Raw genomic sequence first — 20,448 nt, forward strand, 5'->3', positions numbered from 1 at the left:
CGTGGTCAATGTGAAAAGAAGATAAAGTGTTTTTTCTGAAAGAATCTGAAAATTGATTTAGTTTGATCTGGCAACTGGAATGGGTAGTAAAATGTACATGTGTTACACAGTGCAGCAAGACTGAGTGGGGTCTTTGGGTTGTAGGAAATTTTATATCTACGAACCTTAAGGGGGAACCTCAGCAGCAGGATTGTTGCCAGGGCCAGGCCAGAACAGAGAGGGACGTATGGCACTGAAGAGAAATGAGAAGGGCTGCTCTTTCTGTGAGTATAATGTGAATGCCCTTGTAACCAGCTTCAATTTCTAAACAGACCAGCACCCTAGTCCACTTCTCTTCATTCAGGGCACGAGGAAGGTAGCTGGCCCCCGGTCTCAACCAGGACAGAGCAGGTAGTGGATGGTCTCCAGGTGTCGGACAATAGAGAAAGATGTACTTTACGAACGCTCTGGGGAATGAAATCAAGGGCTGGAAGCAGAGCCAAGGGGAAGGCTTCAGTGAGCAGCAGGGGAAGCAAATTAGCCAGTCAACTTGCTCTAAGCAGAAATGTAAACTCCCCTGAGCCCTTTCCCACATTCCCCAACCCTAACACCTCAGTCTCTATTTCCCTGGCAACAGGTGGGGAGGCTGAAAGAGCCCTGGCATAAACTGAAGGGCAGCAGGAGGGCTTGGGTAGAGGATTCTAGAAGGTGAGAAAATAACTCTTCAGCTGCATTTACTCCCTTCTGACCATCATCTACTTCCCCCCAGACAGTGTCCCCTCGTTCTAAACAGAACCCACCCGGGAATTCCCTGGCGGTCCAGTGGTTAGGACTTGGTGCTTTCACTGCCGGGCCTGGGTTCAATCCCTGGTTGGGGAGCTAAGATCCCACAAGCCGTGCGTGCGTGCCAAAAATAAATAAGTAAATAAAAAATAAACAGCACCCACCCATCCCTCTTATGTTCACTAAGTGCAAAGCAAGCAGCTCACTGAAAATACTTAAATCTGACAGCCAGCTGCTGACTGCTTCTGTGACTTCTGGAACCAGAGAAACACACAGACCTATAGGTTTCTCCAGGCTAGCAAAGGAAAGCCTGTGTGTGCGTGTGCGTGCATGCGTGTGCAGTGGGTGGGCATGCTGAGCAGGGGAGCACTTGGCATCAGAAACCATCAGAGGATCCCTACAGCCATGAGGAACAGCTGGGGCAGATGGGCACTGTGGCTAAACCAGACAAAGGCAAGTGGCCTTCAGCAGAGATGGGAGAAAGGCCCTGACATTTCCAAACTTATTTGTTCAACACTGGGAGACAATCATCACGCTGTATTTGTGGAGTCCAGGCAGAAACAGTTCCCATCAAAGGGAGGCAGCAGAGCAGAGCGGTTTGGAAACAAACTGCCTGAATTCAAACTTCACTCTGCTACTCTCTGTGTGAACCTGGTCAAGTTACCAAAACTTTCTGTGTCCCAGTTTCTCCATATGTTAAATGGGGATAATAGTGTTTACCGTATAGATATATTCTGAGTTTTAGATAAGTTAATGCATGTAAAACACTCAGCAGAGTGCTTGCATAAGCAAGCATTATAGAAATGTTTGTTAAATAAATAAAATTAATGGGACAATGGGACTGAGAGACAGAATGCAAGGCTATCAGCAGAAAAGAATGCTATATCCTACCTTGGAGTACACCGTAAGTGGGCAGTGCCCCCACCATCATCTTTAATACAAAAATGAAATTGAAGTTGGGGAAAAAAAAGAAATTAAAATTTCAAAGTGCAAGAACTGAGCCTCCATAGAATTCTGCATAAACAGAATGGATGGCCACAATTTCTTAGTCTAGAAAGATACATCTGGTTTGGTCTTAAGAGAATGAACACGGTTGCAGCAGGGACAATGTTTTCTCCAGCAACAATTACTGTCCCATTATTCAATTCACTGGGGCAGTATTCAGAGCACTTGTCTCCTACTCCTGGTCCATCTTTGTCATGATGAACACTCCCCATGTCCCCTGCCCCGGGGAAAACTGGGGCAGAAGGAGAAGAGAAACCTTAAATTAGTCAATTTTAAAACTTCTTAGCAGTTCTGCTAACAGGCTTGGTAGGATTTTTTTCTAGGAGGAGGCTTAATTTTTCCAGATGAACTTAAAAATTATTGTGAAGTTCACTCTGCAAAAAAACTCTTTGGAATTCTGATTGAATTTTTTTCAAATTTGGAAATAGGCCTTTCACTAGCCGCTAAGAATAACATCACAATAATAAAATATTACAGTATAAAGAACAGAACAAACAGATGAATAGAAACAAAAGAGCCCACACAAGACCTTACACAGTCTATTTAAGAATTCTGCATAATAAAGATGAGATTTCAAAACAGTTTTAAAAGGATGGATTTCAACCTTTTTTATAGGATAAATGATGCTGGAATAATTAATTATGTAGGGGAAAAAATGATTCAGATTCCTACCTAATGCCATATACCAAAATAAATTCCAGATATTTTATAGTATTTAAAATGAAAATTGAGTCCATAGAAGAACTGGCATATAGATATTGATCTGACTTGGGGCCTATGTAAACATAAAGGTAAAAAGAGAAACAATTAAGGAGATAAAAGTGAAAGTGGGACTTCCCTGGTGGCGCAGGTGTTAAGAATCCGCCTGCCAATGCAGGGGACACAGGTTCGATCCCTGGTCCAGGAAGATCCCACATGCCGCAGAGCAACTAAGCCTGTGCGCCACAACTACTGAGCCTGCGCTCTAGAGCCCACGAGCCACAACTACTGAAGCCCAAGCACGTAAAGCCCGAGCTCCGCAACAAGAGAAACCACTGCAGTGAGAAGCCCGCTCACCGCAACGAAGAGTAGCCCTGCTCGATGCAACTAGAGAAAGCCCGTGTGCAGCAACGAAGACCCAATGCAACCAAATAAATAAATAAATAAAAATAAAATAAATAAAATAAAAAGTGAAAGTAACAGAAGTGAAATAAAAATAAACAGGGAAAGCTCGCAACGTATACAATAAAGGGATTACATCTTTCTCTTATCGATTTGGAAAAACTCTTCATATGTTAAAGACTTCAGCAGAAAAACAGGTGAAGAACACGAACAGACAAATATAAAAATACACATGTGTAGATAAAATCATGAAGGAAAAAGTAAAAATATCTATCACTAATATTAAAAAATGCAAATTAAAATGAAATACAACTTATTGCCTACCAAATAGGCACACACACACACAAAGCAACTTATGCTAATATCCAATTTCGGTGAAGAGTAACGAAGCAGGTTCTAAACAGTTCTGTTGTAAGTATAAACAAGTATGAGCTATGTAGAGAGCAAAGAATCAAAGGTATGGACAAGATTTTATACCAAGATGAACAGTATTATTTTTGTTGTAAAAATATTACTAATAGCCTAAATTATCAACAATAGGGAACTGGTTATTATGATGGATAATATGATGATATATTAGCAAGTATTAAACATATATTAGCAAGTATCAAAAAATATTTAACCACATGAAAATGGTTAAGATATTTCAAAATAAGTTATGAAATAGTACAACATGATCTTAATTAGGTTAAAAAACCTTATGAATGGGGAAAAAAGGCCATATTTTTAAAACTCAACAAAAACAAAAACAAACCCTCAAAATATTAACATTCTATGTAGTGGGATCATAGATGATTTTTAATAATCAGGACCAAAACAACCAAAACCAAAACCAACACCCCCAGCAAATGCTATGCTCCCCTTTTTTCTTGTGGTGTTGTTAGAAAAAGTGTCACCCATTTTAGAAAATGTTGATCCTTTCTCAGCAGCTCTGGTACAAAGCTTGATGGACAATAACTGAAGCAGATGATTCCCATTACCTTTATTAACTATGAACTTCAATTATTTGTTTTGTTTTCCCCCCATCTAGCTTTTTTCATTATTTTTTGTAGAAATAGGAAGAAAGATGAAAGATCTGAGGATCTGGTTCCCTAGAGAATTGCTAACAATGGGTGGCAAGGATGGGTGAGAGGTGAATATCACTCAAGAGTTCTTCAACCCATGTGAGCCTGCCTTCATTGGTTCTGGAGTCCATTAGCAAAGGGAGTTCTAGGGTATAGAGGATGGCAGAGTAAAAGGAAACCAATGGGCAATTTAAAATTGTTCAACCTCTTAAGATGTGTTGGGGGGGAAAAGCAAGGGATAACTGTGTTAAAAAGAAAAAAAAAAGAAGAAAGAAAAGAAAAGGTAAAGGAAGGAACTCAACCAGAGGCCTTTCCCAGACTTAGGCATTTCAAAGAGAAAGGCACCTGTGAAAATCTTTGAATTGAACCAAACCATGAAACACCATCAAAAAAGACCAAAGACTCATTTACCACTATTAAAAAAGGGAGAACATAGAGTTTTAAGGGTCTGGAGGAAAAGGAAGCTTGGGGCTCGCAGAGAGAGGGTCCGGGAAGCCCGCGGCAAGAGGCTCTCCAGGTAAAAGCAGAGATTAAAGAACTTGTCTGAAGTTAAGGAACTTCTGGAGAGAGAGGCTTAAAATTTGGATGCATACCGTTTCTTTAAAAGCCGTGTGGATGAAAGGCTCTTGGTGCTCCAGCCAGGCATCAGGGCTGTGCCTCTGAGGTGGGAGAGCCAACTTCAGGACACTGGTCCACAAGAGACCTCCCAGCTCCACGTAATACCAAACGGCGAAAATCTCTCAGAGACCTCCATCTCAACATCAAGACCCAGCTTCACTCAACGACCAGCAAGCTACAGTGCTGGACACCCTATGCCAAACAACTAGCAAGACAGGAACACAGCCCCATCCATTAGCAGAGACGCTGCCTAAAATCATAATAAGGCCACAGACACCCCAAAACACACCACCAGACGTGGATGTGCCCACCAGAAAGACAAGATCCAACCTCATCCACCAGAACACAGGCACTAGTCCCCTCCACCAGGAAGCCTACACAACCCACTGAACCAACCTTAGCCACTGGGGACAGATACCAAAAACAACGGGAACTACGAACCTGTAGCCTGTGAAACGGAGACCCCAAACACAGTAAGATAAGCAAAATGAGAAGACAGAAAAACACACAGCAGATGAAGGAGCAGGGTCAAAACACACCAGACCTAACAAAGGAAGAGGAAATAGGCAGTCTACCTGAAAAAGAATTCAGAATAATGATAGTAAAGATGGTCCAAAATCTTGGAAATAGAATAGACAAAATGCAAGAAACATTTAACAAGGACGTAGAAGAACTAAAGAGGAACCAAGCAACGATGAAAAACACAATAAATGAAATTAAAAATACTCTAGATGGGATCAATAGCAGAATAACTGAGGCAGAAGAACGGATAAGTGACCTGGAAGATAAAATAGTGGAAATAACTACTGTAGAGCAGAATAAAGAAAAAAGAATGAAAAGAACTGAGGACAGTCTCAGAGACCTCTGGGACAACATTAAACGCACCAACATTTGAATTATAGGGGTCCCAGAAGAAGAGAAAAAGAAAAAGAAAATATTTGAAGAGATTATAGTTGAAAACTTCCCTAATATGGGAAAGGAAATAGTTAATCAAGTCCTGGAAGCACAGAGAGTCCCATACAGGATAAATCCAAGGAGAAACATGCCAAGATACATATTAATCAAACTATCAAAAATTAAATATAAAGAAAACATATTAAAAGCAGCAAGGGAAAAACAACAAATAACACACAAGGGAATCCCCATAAGGTTAACAGCTGATCTTTCAGCAGAAACTCTGCAAGCCAGAAGGGAGTGGCAGGATATACTTAAAGTGATGAAGGAGAAGAACCTACAACCAAGATTACTCTACCCAGCAAGGATCTCATTCAGATTTGATGGAGAAATTAAAACCTTTACAGACAAGCAAAAGCTGAGAGAGTTCAGCACCACCAAACCAGCTTTACAACAAATGCTAAGGAACTTCTCTAGGCAAGAAACACAAGAGAAGGAAAACACCTACAATAACAAACCCAAAACATTTAAGAAAATGGGAATAGGAACATACATATCGATAATTACCTTAAATGGATTAAATGCTCCCACCAAAAGACACAGACTGGCTGAATGGATACAAAAACAAGACCCATATATATGCTGTCTACAAGAGACCCACTTCAGACCTAGAGACACATACAGACTGAAAGTGAGGGGATGGAAAAAGATATTCCACGCAAATGGAAATCAAAAGAAAGCTGGAGTAGCAATTCTCACATCAGACAAAATAGACTTTAAAATAAAGACTATTACAAGAGACAAAGAAGGGCACTATATGATGATCAAGGGATCGATCCAAGAGGAAGGTATAACAATTGTAAATATTTATTCACCCAACATAGGAGCACCTCAATACATAAGGCAAATACTAACAGCCATAAAAGGGGAAATCAACAGTAACACAATCGTAGTAGGGGACTTTAACACCCCACTTTCACCAATGGACAGATCATCCAAAATGAAAATAAATAAGGAAACACAAGCTTTAAATGATACATTACACAAGATGGACTTAATTGATATTTATGGGACATTCCACCCCAAAACAACAGAATACACATTTTTCTCAACTGCTCATGGAACATTCTCCAGGATAGATCATATCTTGGGTCACAAATCAAGCCTTGGTAAATTTAAGAAAATTGAAATCGTATCAAGTATCTTTTCCGACCACAATACTATGAGACTAGATATTAATTACAGGAAAAGATCTGTAAAAAATACAAACACATGGAGGCTACACAATACACTACTTAATAACGAAGTGATCACTGAAGAAATAAAAGGGGAAATCAAAAAATACCTAGAAACAAATGATAATGGAGACACGACAACCCAAAACCTATGGGATGCAGCGAAAGCAGTTCTAAGAGGGAAGTTTATAGCAATACAAGCCTACATCAAGAAACAGGAAACATTTCAAATAAACAACCTAACCTTGCACCTAAAGCAATTAGAGAAAGAAGAACAAAAAACCCCCAAAGCTAGCAGAAGGAAAGAAATCATAAAGATCAGATCAGAAATAAATGAAAAAGAAATGAAGGAGACAATAGCAAAGATCAATAAAACTAAAAGCTGGTTCTTTGAGAAGATAAACAAAATTGATAAACCATTAGCCAGACTCATCAAGAGAAAAAGGGAGAAGACTCAAATCAATAGAATTAGAAATGAAAAAGGAGAAGTAACCACTGACACTGCAGATAGACAAACGATCATGAGAGATTACTACAAGCAACTCTATGCCAATAAAATGGACAACCTGGAAGAAATGGACAGATTCTTAGAAATGTACAACCTGCCGAGACTGAACCAGGAAGAAATAGAAAATATGAACAGACCAATCACAAGCACTGAAATTGAAACTGTGATTAAAAATCTTCCAACAAACAAAAGCCCAGGACCAGATGGTTTCACAGGCGAATTCTATCAAACATTTAGAGAAGAGCTAACACCTATCCTTCTCAAACTCTTCCACAATATTGCAGAGGGAGGAACACTCCCCAACTCATTCTACGAGGCCACCATCACCCTGATATCAAAACCAGACCAAGATGCCACAAAAAAAGAAAACTACAGGCCAATATCACTGATGAACATAGATGCAAAAATCCTCAACAAAATACTAGCAAACAGAATCCAACAGCACATTAAAAGGATCATACACCATGATCAAGTGGGGTTTATTCCAGGAATGCAAGGATTCTTCAGTATACGCAAATCAATCAATGTGATACACCATATTAACAAACTGAAGGAGAAAAATCATATGATCATCTCAATAGATGCAGAGAAAGCTTTCGACAAAATTCAACACCCATTTATGATAAAAGCCCTGCAGAAAGTAGGCATAGAGGGAACTTTCGTCAACATAATAAAGGCCATATATGACAAACCCACAGCCAACATTGTCCTCAATGGTGAAAAACTGAAACCGTTTCCACTAAGATCAGGAACAAGACAAGGTTGCCCACTCTCACCACTATTATTCAACATAGTTTTGGAAGTGTTAGCCACAGCAATCAGAGAAAAAAAAGAAATAAAAGGAATCCAAATCGGAAAAGAAGAAGTAAAGCTGTCACTGTTTGCAGATGACATGATACTATACATAGAGAATCCTAAAGATGCTACCAGAAAACTACTAGAGCTAATCAATGAATTTGGTAAAGTAGCAGGATACAAAATTAATGCACAGAAATCTCTTGCATTCCTATACACTAATGATGAAAAATCTGAAAGTGAAATTAAGAAAACACTCCCGTTTACCACTGCAACAAAAAGAATAAAATATCTAGGAATAAACCTACCTAAGGAGACAAAAGACCTGTATGCAGAAAATTATAAGACACTGATGAAAGAAATTAAAGATGATACAAATAGATGGAGAGATATACCATGTTCCTGGATTGGAAGAATCAACATTGTGAAAATGACTCTACTACCCAAAGCAATCTACAGATTCAATGCAATCCCTATCAAACTACCACTGGCATTTTTCACAGAACTAGAACAAAAAATTTCACAATTTGTATGGAAACACAAAAGACCCCGAATAGCCAAAGCAATCTTGAGAATGAAAAATGGAGCTGGAGGAATCAGGCTCCCTGACTTCAGACTATATTACAAAGCTACAGTAATCAAGACAGTTTGGTACTGGCACAAAAACAGAAACATAGATCAATGGAACAGGATAGAAAGCCCAGAGATAAACCCAGGCACATATGGTCACCTTATCTTTGATAAAGGAGGCAAGCATATACAGTGGAGAAAAGACAGCCTCTTCAATAAGTGGTGCTGGGAAAACTGGACAGGTACATGTAAAAGTATGAAATTAGAACACTCCCTGACACCATACACAAAAATAAACTCAAAATGGATTAAAGACCTAAGTGTTAGGCCAGACACTATCAAACTCTTAGAGGAAAACATAGGCAGAACACTCTATGACATAAATCACAGCAAGATCCTTTTTTGACCCAGCTCCTAGAGAAATGGAAATAAAAACACAAATAAACAAATGGGACCTAATGAAACTTAAAAGCTTTTACACAGCAAAGGAAACCATAAACAAAACCAAAAGACAACCCTCAGAATGGGAGAAAATATTTGCAAATGAAGCAACTGACAAAGGATTAATCTCCAAGATTTACAAGCAGCTCATGCAGCTCAATAACAAAAAAACGAACAACCCAATCCAAAAATGGGCAGAAGACCTAAACAGACATTTCTCCAAAGAAGATATACAGATGGCCTACAGACACATGAAAGAATGCTCAACATCATTAATCATTAGAGAAATGCAAATCAAAACTACAATGAGATATCATCTCACACCAGTCAGAATGGCCATCATCAAAAAATCTAGAAACAATAAATGCTGGAGAGGGTGTGGAGGAAAGGGAACACTCTTGCACTGTTGGTGGGAATGTAAATTGATACAGCCACTATGGAGAACAGTATGGAAGTTCCTTAAAAAACTACAAATAGAACTACCATACGACCCAGCAATCCCAATACTGGGCATATACCCTGAGAAAACCATAGGTCAAAAAGAATCATGTACCAAAATGTTCATTGCAGCTCTATTTACAATAGCCAGGACATGGAAGCAACCTAAATGTCCATCGACAGATGAATGGATAAAGAAGATGTGGCACATATATACAATGGAATATTACTCAGCCATAAGAAGAAATGAAATGGAGGTATTTGTAATGAGGTGGATGGAGTTAGAGTCTGTCATACAGAGTGAGTAAGTCAGAAAGAGAAAAACAAATACAGTATGCTAACACATATATACGGAATCTAAGGGAAAAAAAAAAAAAAAAAAAAGGCCATGAAGAACCTAGTGGCAAGATGGGAATAAAGACACACACCTACTAGAGAATGGACTTGAGGATATGGGGAGGGGGTGGGGTGAGATGTGACAGGGTAAGAGAGTATCATGGACATATATACACTACCAAATGTAAAATAGATAACTAGTGGGAAGCAGCCGCATAGCACAGGGAGATCAGCTCGGTGCTTTGTGACCACCTAGAAGGGTGGGATGGGGAGGGTGGGAGGGAGGGAGATGCAAGAGGGAAGAGAAATGGGAACATATTGTATATGTATAACTGATTCACTTTGTTATAAAGCAGAAGCTAACACACCATTGTAAGGCAATTATACTTCAATAAAGATGTTTAAAAAAAAAAAGAGTCATGTACCAAAATGTTCATTGCAGCTCTATTTACAATAGCCAGGACATGGAAGCAACCTAAGTGTCCATCATCGGATGAATGGATAAAGAAGATGTGGCACATATATACAATGGAATATTACTCAGCCCTAAAAAGAAATGAAATGGAGGTATTTGTAGTGAGGTGGATGGAGTTAGAGTCTGTCATACAGAGTGAAGTAAGTCAGAAAGAGAAAAACAAATACAGTATGCTAACACATATATATGGAATCTAAGGGGAAAAAAAAGGTCATGAAGAACCTAGTGGCAAGACGGGAATAAAGACACAGACCTACTAGAGAATGGACTTGAGGATATGGGGAGGGGGAGGGGTAAGATGTGACAGGGTGAGAGAGTGGCATGGACATATATACACTACCAAATGTAAAATAGCTAGCTAGTGGGAAGCAGCCGCATAGCACAGGGAGATCAGCTCGGTGCTTTGTGACCACCTAGAGGGGTGGGATAGGGAGGGTGGGAGGGAGGGAGACGCAAGAGGGAAGAGATATGGGAACATATGTATATGTATAACTGATTCACTTTGTTATAAAGCAGAAACTAACACACCATTGTAAAGCAATTATACTCCAATAAAGATGTTTTTTAAAAAAAAAAAAGGGGAGAACATAAATGAAATAGAGTAATGCTAGTGCTTGAGTAGTCTCTTTAGTGTTGGGGTGAGATAGGGTCCAGAAAAAAGAAGTCTTCAGATACAAGATCTCTTGTCAGGTCTGCCTTGGTAACTTGGAATTTAAACTTCTGCCATGAAGGTATCATTATCCTTAACATGAAAACCACTGACCTACACTGCCCCAGCCATCTCACACTGGTTACTGTACTCTATCAAGGTTCACACACAATGGTCCTCCATCCCCTCTAGTTCCATCCCAGAAGATGCTGAAACTCCTGCTTCAGGTCGGAACAGGCCAATATCCGCATTGTTCTTAGAAGAGTCATCTGCTAGTAGGATTTTTATTTAAGCCATATTCTGGAATCTGGGATGTATTTTTTTCCCCAGTAGTGTCTGTTACCAAATAGCACCTTGTTCTGCTATCATCTTCCTGATAATAAACTCTTCCTGATAATAAATTTGGTCTACTGGCAGATACCATAAGCTTGTCACCACAAAAGTGACAAACAATGCCAATAGGACACAGTCTGAAAGAATAATGAAAAAAGAACCCTTGAAATTCCAGACAGATAAACTAGTTGGTTAAATGAGAATATTTTGGTTCCAAGTCCCAGAGTAAATCCTATAGCACTCTGGGTAAAAATGCTAGAAGGCAGAAGGAGCATCAGAATTACCTGGATCATACCCAATATTAGATTCATCCTTTGGATTCCCAAGGGATAGATGACATGATATGTGCCTTCACCTAATATTACTAGGATAAGGCACAACTCAACAGTCTGATTTGATATAGCACCAAGAAAGTGGTAAATCCAACTCTCAAGTCTGAGTTCACACATATTAGCAGGTCACAAACTAGGGAATGGTCTGCTTTGGGGAACCACTGGCTTTTTGGATGAGGATCATAATTTTCTCTTATCACAAATGCAGCCAACAACATGAAGTCAACACAACTGATTCACACAACCCAAGCTACTGAAAAGCAGCAGCTTCCAGTAATCAACAGTAGTGGTGTGGTTCACCTTTATCTCATGGCTGAATAGATCTACTTGGCAGGAGCCCCAGAGAGTCCTTACACTTACCTATAAATTCATCTACCTGAAAAGGTGAGGCTAGGGAGGAGCCAGAACTATAAAGCAGTCTCTTCTCCTCACCCGGACAGGTCAAGACCATTGGAAGGGATAACAAAGTCTCCCATCAAACCCACACAGGGAATTATTTTTAGTAGTTCCATAGTGAATAACAGGAATTGCACTTCAGAAGAATGTGACACAGTCAGATATCTTCTGTTCAAGGTAGATGAGGACTGAAATGAGGAATAGAAAAAGATAAGGAAATAGGGGTAGGATTCGAGCTAAAGAGGGAGGCTTTCCTTAATTCCAACTATGGTCCATTTCACCCTGAACATACATGGCTATAAGATGCCCTTTACCTTGCAGTGTTCTGGCTAAGATCAACTTTATCTCTATTTGGGTTAGTTCATGGAAGCCCCTAGCCCTACAGAAAAAGCAGGCTGTAGTTTTAATATGTGATTTTTTGTTTTTTTGTTTAAGAAAATGATTCTCAGAAGCCACATGGCTCTTTACATTTCCTGTTATTCTTCTCTGGGAGACAGAAGTGCTTTCTTCTCCCCACTTTTGAAGGAGGATGCAGCATTGTGTCTTTCTTCAAAGACTTTTCCAACGAACATGTTATTTAGTTCTTAGGGATCTACCCTAAAAAAAGTGCCAGGGACTTTTCCTTCAGCCACTAAATACCATTAAGGAACTGTCTGCCTAAATAAAAGTATGTCATTATCTATCCTCTTTCCAGGACTTTAAACTACAAATCTCCAAAAACCATAGAGTAGTTCATTTGTCCTACTTAACCTAATTATATGTATATTTGAAAAGCTTAATAAACAGTCACACAGAGCCTCACAGAACAGGACTGGTCTTCCTCTTTGACCCAGACTTTTGAGGCACTTCCGGGCAGCTCAAGACTTCGTTACTGACTCCCAGAGCCTGCTGAAGTAGATCCAAAGAGCTGGGTTGGAGCTGTAAATTTTTGTCATCATATTTCTATGAACTTTATCCCTCTTGTTTATTCAGGATATCACCAATATCCAGGAAGTCAAAGAGCCGGGAAAGAAGGGCAGGGTGGTGAGAAGTTATTGGCTCAATCCGGAGGTCCTTGGTGAGGCCACATTTAACAGGAAGCAGAACCCATAGCATCAATCAGAAAAGCGCCTTTATCACAGCCTGCTGGCTGACCTTGTGGTGAGATGGTGGTGCCTTTCTCGAGATAGTCAGAACATTCCTCGCTACCACAATGCACTCGCCCACAGGAGAGTCTCTGCTATAGTAAAGGACACTGATCTACCCCATGGGAGAAAATGGACAAAATGTACCCCAAGGAAAATTTAAAAATCCCTCTCAGCAAGTCCTGTCACAGCAAATAGTCACTTTTCAAATAAGTCATTCAGTTAGGTAGCCATTATTATGGCTTTTTTTCCCTCCCAGGAAACCCCACGTCTCCTACTAGTGAAAGGAATCAGAGGCTCCTAGAATTTTCCTAGGTATCAATTGCCTACCAATATAAAAAAACTCAAAGTTCAACCTCATTCTGAAGGGTTTGTTGTCAGTCATGTCATGAAGGTTTAAGTGGAAACGGGGAAGAAATTCAATAAAATATTTATGCTCTCTTACCATTAGCATCTTGGACTCCAGTAAGTGCTCCGACAGCTGCTGCGGTTTCCCCAGACAGGACTATCTGTCCCCCCCCTTGCAAGGTGGCCTCGGCCAGGGTGGCGACAGCATGGGCGGCAGCTTCGCTGTGGGTATAGAAGGAGGAGGGGGGATGTATGAGTTGAATAAAGGTATAGCACTGCAGCAAGACAAACCAAACTTTCAACCCTTCCTAGGATCTCTCCACTGACTCCGTGTTTGTGAGCCTACCAGCACATAAGGGATTCCAGTGCTATTGACAGAATCAGAGCAATTTTTAAATGATAATAATAAATAGCTAGAGAAATCCCAAGTCTTTCACGTTTATACAGCTAACGTGAGATTTTCTTTAAACCTAGGAAATGGGTGTTTGAGGACCGAAGGCACGCATTCCCAGTCTCTTCTTTATCAAGATCAACTGAGTGCCTGTGAGCCACAGTGGAAGCTCTGATCCATACGCACAATGCAAAAGCCATTCTGGTTGTCAATCACAAGGTTTTCTTTTTCTCTTTTCTCTTTATGGTAACACAAGGCAGACCATCTGAAACTGCCTTTTTATAGCTAAGGATGGATGATAATGTGAGGAGTCAGCAACCTGGACTTGCTATTCAATTAATATTAAATAATAACTCTACTCAATGCTCTGCAATAACCTATATGGGAAAAGAATCTGAAAAAGAATAGGTATGTGTATATGTATAACTAAATCACTTTGCAGTACACCTGAAACTAACACAACATTGTAAATCAACTATACTCCAATATAAAATAAAAATTTTTTAAAAGATACATAAAAATATATCAAATAATAGCAATTTGGTTTACATCCATGATTCCAAATACAAAGTAATGGTTGACTAATATCTTGCAAAGTTCAGCCCTTCCTTTTGCTTCATGTGCATGTAGGCAGCACTAAATTAACACTTAAAAGTTTAAATTATCACTATAAGCCCCAAATCCTTGACTCTACAAACATAATGAAATAATAAACCTCCCTTCACTGCAAACCAAACACTCTGCAGAACAGAAAGATATTAGCCATCTATTTATAGTAAACACTATTCTAGCAGTTTGTATCCCATTTTTCTTTTCCTTATTGTATGCTTTTACTATATGCATAAATACCCACTTATATTGATTCTATGATGATACAAACTATAAAATGTATTACTGTTTCATGTGCCAGCAAAAAAAGAAAAGTTCCTGGGCATTCCCTGGAGGTCCAGTGGTTAGGACTCCGTATTTTCACTGCCAGGGCCCGGGTTTGATCCCTGGTCAGGGAACTAAGATCCCCAAGCCCCGCAGCACAGACAAAAAAAAGTTCTTGACAATTGTAATCGTAAGATTATAGTTTACCATCCAAACTTCAGAGATGTTAAAATGTGGAAGAAAAGAAAAAAAGAACCCACCAGATAAATTCATCACCTCTCCTGGGAAAGTACCAGGTACCACTCTGCACAGTTACTGAGGGAGTATCAAAAGTGGGCATGGAGAAGAGGAGGTGGCGTCATTTAGTTTATCAGAGGTGGACGAAGTCCTGGGTTTGACACTGAATAAGCCAGTTGATTCAGCTTTGTTCTGAAGCTGCAGACTTTGCCACAACTATGGCAGTCATCTTGCAAAAACAAGCTGTAGGGGAGGATGGGGTGGGGGGCTGTGGACTGGTTAGGGCAAACGTGTCACGACTGTGGGCAAAGCAATGTGTACCAAACTTAACAGTGTCACTTTCATCTAAGAGAGTCAGCAAACAAGTAAAGCAACTGACATAATCATTCTTCTGGGGAAGACTTCTTGGTCACTATAAGGATGTTAGGAAGCAGTTTAAGAAATCCAATGGACAGAAAAGTCTCATTAAATAGAAAATTCTCCCCTTCTTGCTAACTTGCCTTGCTTTTTAAATTGTTATGTGTTATGTGTGTTTAAAAAGTTATTTTCCTCTGATAATAAAATGCATGTAGAAACTTGTAAAAATTCATTTAAGTATAAAAGAAAATTTTTAAATATCATGCAGAGATAAGAGCTATTTTCCTTCTAATCTTAAACACAACTTTAAACAGATAATCAGGATCATGCTGTACACACAGTTTTATAGCCTGCTTTTCTTACCTAACTTGGTATTTCCCCATATAAATATTCTTTGACATTTATTCAAAATAATAAGTTAAATGTAAAACTGCTGATTCCCCCCACCCCCTTTTCTAGTTGTTCAGCTGTGGTAACTTTTAATTTCCAGGCTTCCTTTAACTTAGTTCAAGATCATGATTACATATTTCAAATTTATTTACTTCCTTTATAAAAAATTTGGGGATGGAATTGAGGTTGAGCAAAAAGCTGAACAGAATCATAGAGTTTCCATGCAGCCCCTTTAAAAGCTAAGATCAATCTCTGTGCTAAAACGTACTTCAGATCTGATACCCACAGCCAGTCATTCCATAGTATCTGTAACATGAATTCAGAGCCAAAGTGGACCCTTGATCTGGAATTACTACTAAGGCTATTCTTTACATTTTACAAGGTAGATTTTAATTTTAGGATGCTTTATAATTATTTATTAGAGATAGTAAAATGAATGATTATTTAGTGCCTAGACCCTTAACTTTTAATATTTTTCTGAGAAACTTGTGTCAAATAATATTACCAGCCAATTCTACAGTGTTCAGCTATCACGGATTAACGATAAAAATATTTAACACTCTGACCTGAGACTTCATGGAAAGCCAAAAAGGATATTCTTTGGAAAATGCTTCAGCTGTGTGGTATTTTGAAGAAGAAAGCTGGTCAATGAGAACTGTTTATATGGAAATAGGAGCTGTGTTTACAGGTTACCTCAGCAACTGCTCATTTCCCCACTGTTTTTATCACTATCTGCAATAGTCTTATTTCTATGACCATCAAAGGTGATGTCCTGCCACTCTTGGACACATGCTTGCAGTGTGAAATTTCACAGGCTATGAGGGGGAGAGCAGCCACCCAAGCCCTGACCCGGAAGAGTCCCTATATCCAGTCATACCCATTTTATAATGTCTGAAGCTCTAAATATTTGAAGTCATTTTCTTTAATACCTTTCTAAAATATGTTATGCTGGAAGAAAAGCTGTGAAGCAGCAACAACTAAAGCAATCTGGGATGCCAGGGATGAGGGGTCCGACAGGGATGACAGGTCCACAGGTCGGTGAGGTTAGTTACTGCATGCCCTGTTCATGGGTCAGGGGCAAAGCAGCAATGGATGGATCTTTTACATGGTGCAAAAGACAATGGTGACGTCTGTGGTCAGCAGACTATCATTCCCAAATCTATTCTAACCACTAGACTTCATGGGAAGTGATCAAACTGTATTGCGAGAAAAAGGTTACCTTCACTTAAAAGGTGAGATAGGATCAAAATGTCTCTAAGCTACCACTTAGCAATTTTTTGACAAAAGTCATTTCCAAACCAGAGTTACAAATGAGAAGTTTCTAACACCCCCCCCCCCCGCCACCTTTTTTTCTGTCAACGTTTTATCTGCAAGTGTCCAACCTTCACCTACAGGAAAAAGAGGCAGTTGCATAGTCCCTGTCCTCTATTTCCAGAGAGGATTTCTGATCTAGGTTGTCCATCCCATGTTACTGGACAAATAAATACAAGTTCATATATTAAAGCCATGTTTTATTTTAGTAATATCTCTAATTTTAAGTCAATATTTTCATTTTAAAAAATGGTAAGAGTAAATTTTTCTTTAAAAATATGATTCACTTCTTTTTTTTAAGCAAAGTCTCTTCACAGCAAAAGAACAGCAACTCTAACTTTCTTGAGCATTTGTCTCCCCACAGCACTGAGTCACAGCACTACACACAGTAGACACTCAGTAAAAACTGTCTTCCTGTCAACAACATCGCATAAATTTCTACCAGGGCAAATGTAGATTCAGTCTACCAATATTTATCATGTATCTATCTCTATGTGCAAGGACTGTACTGGCTTTGCAGGACTTGTGTAAGAGGGAATGTAAGTCTAGGACAACTTAACCAACAACCTGAAACTTCAACTTAATCACTGTATTGCAACAAGCAAACGATGATTTCACTTCCTTTCCTGTCTGGTTGTTCAGGGTAAACAGGTCTTTTTTTTTGAGCTGTGATGCTCTGCTTTTCATTTGTTCACTTTGATTCTCTCTCCATCTCCATCTTCCTAAAAGTGTTGATTTATTCTGTATTTTGAAAATAATTAAAATTAACTAGCTTTCAGATTTTTAAATGACAATTTCTCCATACCCCTTTTGGGTATGGAGGGTGGGCTACAGGTTGTCTGAGCCCAGGGCCCTCATTCTAACTCGCTATACAAAATTCTTTTAACAGCATGGTTGAAAAAAAGGTCTGTCCTGCACCTGTCCTGATCCGCTTTCCCCTCAACAGTTGGGAGAACCCCTCTGCCTTCTTGTTCTCCAGCTGCCATTCCATGTAGCCCGCCTCCCTCTCTTTACTCTGCACCCACATCTGCTGTTTACAGTGCAGCAGAGGTGCAGGTGATTGTTAGAGAACCATGCTTGCTCCATCTGCACCTGAAAAAGAGAGGCTGGAAGGGAGCAGCTTTATGAAATCGTTTTGTTACCACAGGAACAAAGACCAGATTCGCAGTGTACTTTTCACTAAGACGACTTCCAGCAACAAATTCTTTGTAGAGGCTGGGAATGGGTCTCATCCCATAGAGAAGCAAACACAAAGGGCTTGTGTCTTAAGTCCAATCCTCCTGACGTTAGACAGTGGGTTACCGCTCTTGGAATTAGAAGCCCATGATGTTCCCCTAGTAGCCTGCTATAGTCTAGTCTTCACTGCCAGGCTTGGTTTCTTCACCCCCAGCAGAGGCTGCAACACACCATCCCCCAACACTCATCGGGGTGTTGAACTATCTGATTGCAAACAGATTTCAACATCTCTTTACTCCTCCTACATGCCACAGTGAACCGTATTCTCCTTCCTTTGGAGTAAACACTGTAGCCACCTCAGCTGCATCTGAGTTTGTTAACAAGCCCTCAGGGGAAACCATTACCCTCCTTGCCTTTAGAAATAAGCCCTGGTCCTTACACTAAAGGGAGCCAGAATGTGCCTCATGTTTTCCACTATGTACAGGGTTCCCAGGACACTCCCATTTCACTGGAATAGCAAAGGTGCTGGCTCGATGAAATGAAGTTTTTCTGGTCTTTGATGGTGGCCTTTTAGATCCCACGCTACAGTGAGGGGTTACCGGACCAAAAGGAAGGAGGGTCTCACTCTGGCCATAGCTTTCAGGAAGTTTATCTGTGTGTCCTCTCTCAAAGGTACAAGTAGGATTGAGTCAAAGTGTAAGGAATCAAATAAGACTTTCAGGTTACTGAAAAGTGATATGGTTCAATGGGCTAAGAAAAAAGTTTCTATCCCAGGTCACTCAGGGACTCACTGGTAACTCTGGAAGGACAAATGTTTGTGTATGTTTCAGTTTTTTATACCTGATCAACCACCAAATCCTGACCATACTTCCTTCAAAATCAGTCACTTTATCTGCACTCTTACTACTAGTTTCCACGCCTTTGACAAGTCATACCTGGACTGCCTCTTCTTAACTGGCCTTCTATTTCTAATCTCTTCTCACTATAAACAATTCTAAGTAGACAAATCTTAAAATATAAGTTAAATGATAATAAGTATAATTCCTGAAATGCTAATTACAGGCCAGACATTTTGATGAGAGTTTTATATACATCATTTCATTGAATCTTTATGATTCTACATGATGAAAATTATCCTTATTATAATGATGATGAGACTAATGCTCAGGGGTTAAATTTCTCAAGATCGAATGGCAACTAAATGGCAGAGGTAGGATTCAAACCTGAATCTGTACGACCTCAGAACCCTCTTCTCAGCCACTATACTATACAGCCTGATGGAAATCTTCTGTACATAAGCCTATCAAGGCTTTCTAGTGTCTACCACAGCCAATCTAAACTTTAGCTGATTTTTATATTTTGGAGGAAGTGATCCCCTTACTCTGAATTCCTACTATGTTCATAGTCTACACCATACATTTGGACAGTAAATTACACTCTGAGTAATACGTTTGCTAAGTGTTTTACTTAAATCAATCTCCCCATTCACAGTATGATTTCTTTTAAGGCAGACATTATATCCTAGAGCATTCTTTATTTACAGCCTTACCTAGTAGAGTGCTGGCATGTCGCAAGAGTTCAAAGACTATTTGAGGCTAACAGCTGCTGCACATAATGTTAACAGCAGCCTTACCATATGCTGGGCACTGATCGAAGGATCTCACATGCATTGACTTTTCCCATTCTCACAGCACCCCTACAAAGTAGGCACTGTTTTTACCCCCATTTTACAAAGAGGAAAGCCTTGGCATTGAGCTCAAGTAAATCACCCAAGGTCAAACAGCTAGTAAGTGACAGAGCTGGGATTCAAACTCAAGTAGCCTGGCTTCAAAGCACACACTCTTAACCATTAGTTAAAATGTCTGGGTCCATTGAAAATAAAATTGTGTAAGCAATGAAGAAGAAGAATATGGGGGTGATTTTTTTCTCTCAACAACGAATAGAAGGAACCAAGCACGGAACAAAACAATTTAGTTTTGGAAATTACCTCTTACTAGAGTATTCCATTCTGCAGTATCCTTCCTAAACATATCTGAAGAAAAAAAATTCAGTTTTTCCCAATAATCCAAAACTTATTTTATTTCGAAGTCACTGATAAGCAAGGGAAACAAATTTCCTGAAAAGTCAGTAAAGTCAGCTCTTGACCAGATAAAACATGTATTAATACCCATAACAAAAAGCAGTTTCTTAGTAGGGTAAAAGGAAAATCAATCCTGAAGCTTCTTGATTTTTTATTACATCCTTTGGTCCCTTTAAAAACACAAAGTACTTACATCTTGCTGCTTTTGG

General features: G+C 39.5%; 1 protein-coding gene across 13 annotated transcripts in view; it reads right to left on the bottom strand.

Annotated features, from left to right (window-relative positions):
* NRF1 (nuclear respiratory factor 1) overlaps positions 1-20,448 on the bottom strand; it is a 138,867-nt gene that overhangs the window by 19,320 nt on the left and 99,099 nt on the right. For all 13 annotated transcript variants that reach the window (XM_036863080.1, XM_036863075.1, XM_036863068.1 and 10 more), the window contains one exon: positions 13,522-13,646. In XM_036863080.1, the coding sequence (XP_036718975.1) occupies positions 13,522-13,646 (125 nt within the window). The remainder of the gene's footprint in view (positions 1-13,521; positions 13,647-20,448) is intronic.

This window comes from Balaenoptera musculus, chromosome 9 (genome assembly GCF_009873245.2).
Source record: "Balaenoptera musculus isolate JJ_BM4_2016_0621 chromosome 9, mBalMus1.pri.v3, whole genome shotgun sequence".
In the NCBI taxonomy this organism is placed as follows: domain Eukaryota; kingdom Metazoa; phylum Chordata; class Mammalia; order Artiodactyla; family Balaenopteridae; genus Balaenoptera; species Balaenoptera musculus.